Here is a 7,576-nt window from a genome sequence, read left to right as displayed (position 1 = left end):
CCCTGTTATCCCACAGGTTACAGCTTTGATTTTTGCATCTCTGAAACACCAGCTCTTGGGGCTGGGAAAACACTGGGGGCTGGGCCCAGGCGGGGAGGGGAGGCTGTGCAGGTCAGGGGGGTGGCGGCGGGGTCACGGCACAGTGGCGATTGAATGAACTCATTTAAAAAAAAGAGCAAGTGATTTTAAAAAAACAGGAGTAGCCAGCTCTGATTACAGAGCCGTCCTGGGATCCTTGGTTTGGGCAGCTGTATCCTCCACTCTCCAGGCCAGTGGCGCAGCCAGCTCCTGCTGAGCAGCAACGCACTGATCCGGGCAAGTAAATAGAGCAGGTTAAAAAAAGCAGCATCAGTCCCAGCCTTATTATGAGACCCAAGAGCTGGGATAGGAGCTGTGGTGGCTGCCAATTTCCACAACCCAGAATTAAATTGTTTCTGATGGACTCCACGAATTATGGTCTCCACTCAATTAGCTCAGCTCCCACAGAATGAAGCTGGGCAGGGAGACACACCGAGCTCCAGAGGCTTCTGTGGGGGGCGATGAGTGCCCTTGTGCTGACAGGCAGCACAGAATCACAGGCAGCTTCTAGCCACTTGTGCCGGGCTTCTGGGCAGAAGGCAGGAAGGTACCTACAAAGCTAGGCAGGCAGAAAGCAGAGCACCAGTCAAAATTCCTGCTCTGAGAAAGACACTGGGAAGGGCCCATCCCTGTCCTATGCCCAGCAGTGTTTCGAGTTATACCCCATCTTGTTTAAAGTTAGAAAAGATGCTGAAGGTCCTGTGCTGCTTGCTGTTGTCTGGGGCACTTTGTCTTCATTGATATACTGGCCACTGTGGGGTCCAGCACCATTCTGGACACCCTTTTGGCAGCCCATGGCCCTCAGTGACATTTGCAGCAGCTTGAGTATCCCAGCAAAAATACTGCCCTAGGCCATGGTAGGGCTGCAGCCTGCAGGGAGCCCAGTCCAGTGTGTCTCTGACACCCATCCTCACCACTGTGACAGCACAACCCAGTGACATCAGCCTGGCATGAAGCAGACGTTTTCTCATTAACAGATTTGACTCACAAGAGGTCTCAAATCCCCAGAGTTTGCTGCAATCCCCAGAGAACTGCGAAGAGCCTGGAAATAAATCAGCCCCAGCCAACCAGGGGCAACTTTGCTTTCATGGACAGATTGAATCCCCGAGTGACTGAGCCCCTGAAAAATGGTGTGTCACTGCTCCTTCATCTGTTACAGGGCTCCTGGCATGCCAATCCAGGCATTCCCTCAGGCACACACATTACCAGTTGCTTCCCATCTCCCTCCTCCTCCCAGAGGCTGATGTCTTGACCACCAGCACACAGTGAAGAGGGAAGACACAGGCTTGGCACAGTCAGGGGTTAAACCTGTGGACAGGTTGTTTAGGCTGATTTAGCTGCAGCCTTGTCCCTGAAGCATCAGCTTTATCACTGGGAGCTGTGACATGTGCAGGGACACAGGTGACTTCTCAGTGCCCCGACCAGACGGTCTCGCTGCACCATCTGCCAGAGCAATGGCCCAGCCCTCGCCACCAGCCTGGGCCCCTCAGTGCCTGTGCTCTGCAGCTGCCAACACTCAAATCTGTCCTCTAGCCCATGAGGGACCACGACATCCAGCAGGATGGGGCTGATTCTTCCATCTGCTCTCATGCTGGTGGCAGACAGCAAAAAAATTACTCCTCTCAGGGAAAGCTTCTTCCTCCTGGAAGCTGTCTGCCCCTTTCCAAATGTTTTGCCTATCATGGGAGTGTGCCAGGCAGCAGGTTTTCCACGTATGGGTGGACTGCACAGCACACCTGAACACAGAGGCACCTCTGTCTTCTGATGATGGAATGAGACTAATTCCTGCCAGAATCATGTCTTGTGGAATATCGTCTTTAAAAGTGCCTCTATCTCTGTCTGGTATCTACTCTGCAGAAGACTTCATCCCCAAAACCTTGGTAGTTCTTTCATGTAATGAAATCTAACATATTCACAAGGCTAAATCTTAATGAGAGTCACTGTGGGGTATCTGAAAGCAGTCCCACCACTACTCCAACCACAGTCTCAGGACACCACAATGGCAAGATCTCAGCAAGTCTGTGGGTCTCCAAAAGCCCATCTCCTCCTTGGTGCCACTACAGAACTTTCTCCTTGCTCATCCATCCTGGCCAGCAGCCAGGCTTGCTCCGTGTGCTGCTACTGGCAAAGCCCAGGCTTGTCCCACAGTCAGCAGGACCAGAGAGGGAACCAAGGGAACTCATGTCACCAGTGCACCTTCCACCAGAAAAGGAGGATGTGACAGAAGGGACCAGTATAACCCAAAGCAGGATACAGGATCTGGGACAACACATCCAGTTCCAGAGGACACTTCCTGCTCTTTACAAAGCAGCCCTCCTTAGCTGGACACATGTGAGAGGATGATTTACTCAACAGCCTCATAGCCCAACCCCATTTGCAAACAAGCAATAAGTCCCGGAAACACAGCAGGACTTCAGGCACTGCTAATGAGTAAATGAAGCAAATAAGCTAATTATAAAAGTGACAGTCAAATCAGCGATGTTGGAAAGATGATTCATTCCTGCAGTGATAAGCAGGCCACAGCAGAGAGATCATTTCAGGAACGTGCCCCTTCTCCCCACGGCGCAGGACTTTCCTCAGAAGAGGTTGTGCCGTGCCCAGCTGCAAATGCAGCTGATGCCTCACAAAAACTTTTCATGCATCTGTAGCTCAGGACACTTACTTGGGTGTTTATCACACCCAAGTAAGTGTCCTGAGCTACAGATGCACCAAACATGACAACTGGAGTGAGCAGCACAAGCCTCCATTGCAGAGACTGTCAAAGAAAGCCACCTGGGCTGAAGGGTTTCCAGAACTTTCCCTCTTCCAAGGGCAGGTACCAGACTGTCCCTATGGCCAGCTGCACACCCCTACCCTTAATTCCTTCTTTGGAACAGTTGGGATACCATGATGTGAAGAAATGACACAAACATGAACCATGGAGCCCATCACCAGCTGTTCACAGGGCAGGGTCCTTGTGAGTCTGCTAACAGACTAACCTTCATGCAACTTCAAGGGTGAAATATCCCAACCAGTAATAACAGGGACACTGTGGGCAGTGAGAAAAGACTCAGCCTGACCTTGCCATCCAGCGATTGCTCCAGTGCCTCCAGTGCCAGCTGCACAGGGCTGGAGGCACTGGAGGAAGCTGCTGGCAGCCCTGGAACACCACATTCAGTATTCATTCACTCCCTCTGTGTGCAACAACCAGCCTGGTAACTCAGAATGGGCAAGGATTGAAGATAAAGCCACAGCAGAAAGCTACAAGCAGACATGCCCAAGAGCACAGCGTTGTTCTCACCTGCATGGGCCTGGAGAACATGTAGGTCAGCACTTCTTTCCTTGCTCTGGAATATTTGTCAGCACCAAATGTTTCACTTAAGCTTTGCTGGAGGAGAAAAGAGAGAGCATTCAGTGTTGGCATGTTGTGGTGGTAAAGGGACCCAGGCAACCTTACTGATGCTAACAGCAGCCTGTCAAAGTCAAATTCCCCTTCTTCCTGAAAATCCCCTTGTAAGCCAGAAGGTGCACATGAAATTGGGCTTTGCTATGGTCCCAGCAGCCCCAGGTAGGACTGCACCCACAGTTCTGAGCACTGGCTGTCCTCCTGGGGTCAGTGGCAGGGAGCACCAGGGCATGGGGACTGCTGGCTCTATCCCAGTTGTGCAGTGTGACAGAGAGAAAGCAAACCCACTCCTGACTTGTGCCTGGCTCCCATCCAGCTGCTGAGAACTTCAGCAGAGGGACTAATGAGACTCTGGGGAGACATGGATATGGGAGGTCACTGCCTGGGGGTAGCAGTGAGGAAGGGTTGGAGGGTTCAAAGTGCAGGAGAGGAGCTGAGTGAGCAGCTTGCATCTGCTGATACAGGCTGGGCACAGCCAGCAAGCAGGGAAAGCAGTCCCAGCTGCTGGAGGGGCGTGCAGGAGCCAGTGGGGATGGGATTAACAGAGGATTATCCACAGTCCAGTTGTGGTGAGTAAAGAAAATCCTGGAAGCTGCGCGATGCTGTTCAGCCGGAGTTCAGCCTCAGGACATGCTCAGCACAGGAGTGGTTGGACACTTCTTGTGCTGGCTGCATCTGACCTTTCCCAGCACTGCTCTTTAGTCCTTCCCAGTCACCCCACTTCCCACCCTGCCCTCCCTGAGACCTGCACCAGCCCAGACAGAAAGAGCCCCGTGCAGAGCTACTTTCCTTGTGCTATGGAGCAAATTCCCTGCCCAGAGAAGGAAATCTGGGTGCCCCAGTGAGTGCTCCTGCACTGAAACATCCTTCCCATTGCAGGGAGGGCAGTACAGGGGTCACTTGCAAGGTCCTTCCCACCTTGCTCTAATCTCTGTGCAAAACATGGCTGACCAGGCCAGGCTGGCCCCCCCCCCTGCCCAGTGCTAATGGGATCAACAGGGAGGTGTTTTGTTTTGGCATGGCATAGCTGTCAGCTGTGCTTGGGCAGAGAGGGCCAGGGAATGAAGCACACACTGCCATGAGCATGCCATCATGTAGCTGCCCACCCTTGTCCCCACAGCCCTGCCAGGCCACTCACATGCAGGGTCCCCGCGCTGCTGAAGTCGATCTCGAGGCCGACTTGGTTGCAAAAGTCCATGAGGTCTTTCAGCAGCTTAGTTTGGGGCGGGGGGTGGCGGCGGAGGAAGGCCTGCTCGGGGAAGGAGCGGTAGATCTGATGGGCCACAGCCATGTTTGCCAGCAGCATGAACTCTTCCACCAGCCTGCAGCAGGAAAAAAACAACCCCAGGCCCAGGTTAGACAGGGGAGGCCCCTGGGAAGCCAAGCCAGTCCACAGCGATTGGAACTAGTATGACACAAGGGGACAGGGGAGCAGCTTGCAGTTGCTGACCTAAGCACAGATTAGCTGTGAGACTGCAGCAAATCCCCCCCAAATTCTCACTTTCTAGCGGAGGTTTCCCCAGGGACTCAGAGTAAGCTGTCCTGCTGGCGCAGACAAGCAGAAGTCAGTGATAAATTGACAGCTTAAATTAGGATAAAATAATCTCCCTTTAGGTCATTTTATCTCCTGAAACGCTTGACAAGCAAAACAAACGCCGTGCGAGAGATAGCACAGAAAACAAACACACATCTCTGTCTTCCCGGGCCAGAGCAAACAGCGCCTCACTCGCTCCCTGTCCCCAGCTCGACATGTGTGGCCAGGCCCAGGCACTGAGCCCTGCCCCACGCCAGGCTCCCACCCACAGCACAGCACAGCACTGTCCCCAGGCAGGACGAGCCACCAGCACTGCTCCAGCAGGGCTGCCTTTGGCATCCAGGGACTCCACAGGCTCCTCCATACAATCTCCAGAGTGCTGGGTATTCCAGGCTGGGGTGAGCCCCTCACTTTCCATCTCTGAATCTCCCTCACTTTCCATCTCTGAATGTACATGCATTGAATGGAAACCTCTGGGGTTGCACAGTGCTCAGGAAAGCAATCCCAGCACTAGAGATCATCTTTGGCATGCGTTGGGCTGTGCTACCAGCAGCAGGGCTGTGCCACGGGGGACTTGTTTAACTAGGCTTGATAAACCAGAGATGTGCTTAACTGGGCTTCCTGCTATTTCCTGCATGTATTCCCAGGGCTCCTAACTCATGCTAATTGCCAAAAAAGATAATAGATTTACAGAAGTAACCTCATCCTCCCAGCAATGCCTGAGTGAGCAATTGCTGATTGTGCCAGCCCAGCCTTGTTGCTCTGGCAGGCAAAGCAGTGATTTTTGCAGGGCTGGTTGGGGGACCAGGGCTGCAGCCAAGTGTTCCTGCAGCTCCCAAACCTGGCCACTGCTGGGGAGACTGGCCAGGTGAGATGTGCAGGGTGCTGCACTCCTGGGGTACTCCTACAGCAGTCATACATTCTCAGCCTGGAGTACTTGCCAAGAACTAGAAAGAGAAGGGAAATAAAGACAAGCCCAGAGGAGAAATAAGCACCTGAGAGCGATCATCAGCAGTAGAAATATTAGTCTTTAATGGGAAGGAGCTCCCTTATTAAGAGCCCTGTGGATTCTCACAGAGGGTTTTGTGCCAGAGGCCAACACTTCAGGCCCCACAGGGAGGGCAGGAGGGACATCCTGGCCCAGGGGCAGCGTGGTCATGGCAGGAGCAGCACGGTCTAAATGGGAATGGGCTGCCTGCCCTGTCCCCTGGAACACTGGCCCACGGGGACATGCTGCCAAAGGCCAAGGGCTGGGTCGCAGGTGGGCAATGCTGAGCAGGATGAGGACAACTCCTGAGGGGCCACTTCCAAGGGGGCTGAGCCAGGCTCTTGCTGTTTCTGTGCAGCAGAACCGGCAGATGGCAACCTCGGTCCCTCTATTGCCACCAGCTCCAGGGGGTCCGGGACAGTGTGGGACAGCATGGCCCGGGGGCACTGGGCACCCCGGCTGTGGGACAGCCAGTGGCAGGCAGTGGGTTATGGCACGGCCATCCCCATCTCCTGAGAGGGGTGGGTCACAGAGCAGCACGTGGGGAGCATGGCCCGAGGCTGTGCCAGCCCATGCTCACACCTGGGAAGCCCTTTCTGCCCGAGCCAGGTCACAGCGAGGCACAGAAAACAGGGCACACTGCAAAAGGCTGCACCTCTCCTTCCCATGGGCTTTGGTGCAGGCAGATGGAGGTGTTTCCAGCATCAGCCTCAGCTACACAGATGCATACTTAGGCAAAGGAGTCCTCCTGCATCTCCCTTGAACTGTGGCCTCTACGGAAGGAGATGCAAGCCCATTTTTAAGGAAGGAGATGCAAGCCCATTTTTAAGGACAAAGCAATAAGCACCTGTGAACAACATTTCCTCCTTGTCACAGGCAACATTTGCCCATTGCAAGTCGCAGAGAAGAACACTGTGAGCAAATGCTGCAGCAGACCCTGGTGTGTCTGTTCCTGAGGAGCATGGGAGTGTAAACCCTTCATCTCCCACCTACAGTGACACTTTTGGCTAGATGCAATTTACGCCTGATTATAAGTTCTGCATTTTGTTTTATCCTTCTGTGGCTTGGGCTTTTACAATTTCCAGGACATATCTTTGTTCTGATGTTGTAGGTACTAAATGGAAGCACATACCTGAGCACCCTCCTGCCAGGGATGCTTTTATTCTTGAAGTAAAACCAACAGCACATACTATCCACTCTGCTCTGCAAAATCCCATCCTGGGAAGCACCCAGGAGCTTTGCACCCATGACAGGTGTGCAGGATCTGACTGTGGGTATTCAGAATTGAAAAGCTATTCTTGTTCTCTCACCCAAAGGCAGAGGCAGGCTCTGGGAGATGCATATGCAGTTCAGGCTTTCAAGGATCAGGTAACATGGATAAGGTTGGACACTCCTGTATCTGGGGGGGAAAGAAGCCCCAGGATCTGATGGGTTGGTTTCTGTCAGCTCAGGGTAACAAACCAGAGTGCCCTGGGAAGGCTGCAATGCCCTGGGGGCTGATGCCAAAACCCCCTGCAGGGACAGAGGGTTCTTCCAGCTCTGGATCACTGCAGGGTCATAGAGCTGCTCCCCAAATGCACCCTGCTGCAGC

At 53.5% G+C, this 7,576-nt stretch overlaps 1 protein-coding gene across 2 annotated transcripts in view; it reads right to left on the bottom strand.

The window, feature by feature from the left end:
• DIS3L2 (DIS3 like 3'-5' exoribonuclease 2) overlaps nucleotides 1-7,576 on the bottom strand; it is a 177,061-nt gene that overhangs the window by 5,272 nt on the left and 164,213 nt on the right. For both annotated transcript variants that reach the window (XM_014312335.1, XM_031055477.1), the window contains exons 15-16: nucleotides 4,602-4,785; nucleotides 3,359-3,445 (exon numbers count right to left, since the gene is read on the bottom strand). In XM_014312335.1, the coding sequence (XP_014167810.1) occupies nucleotides 3,359-3,445; nucleotides 4,602-4,785 (271 nt within the window). The remainder of the gene's footprint in view (nucleotides 1-3,358; nucleotides 3,446-4,601; nucleotides 4,786-7,576) is intronic.

Source organism: Geospiza fortis, unplaced genomic scaffold, assembly GCF_000277835.1.
Source record: "Geospiza fortis unplaced genomic scaffold, GeoFor_1.0 scaffold172, whole genome shotgun sequence".
NCBI lineage: Eukaryota > Metazoa > Chordata > Aves > Passeriformes > Thraupidae > Geospiza > Geospiza fortis.
Note: the sequence above shows the minus strand (reverse complement) of the source record. Positions and strands in the feature narration are given on the sequence as shown.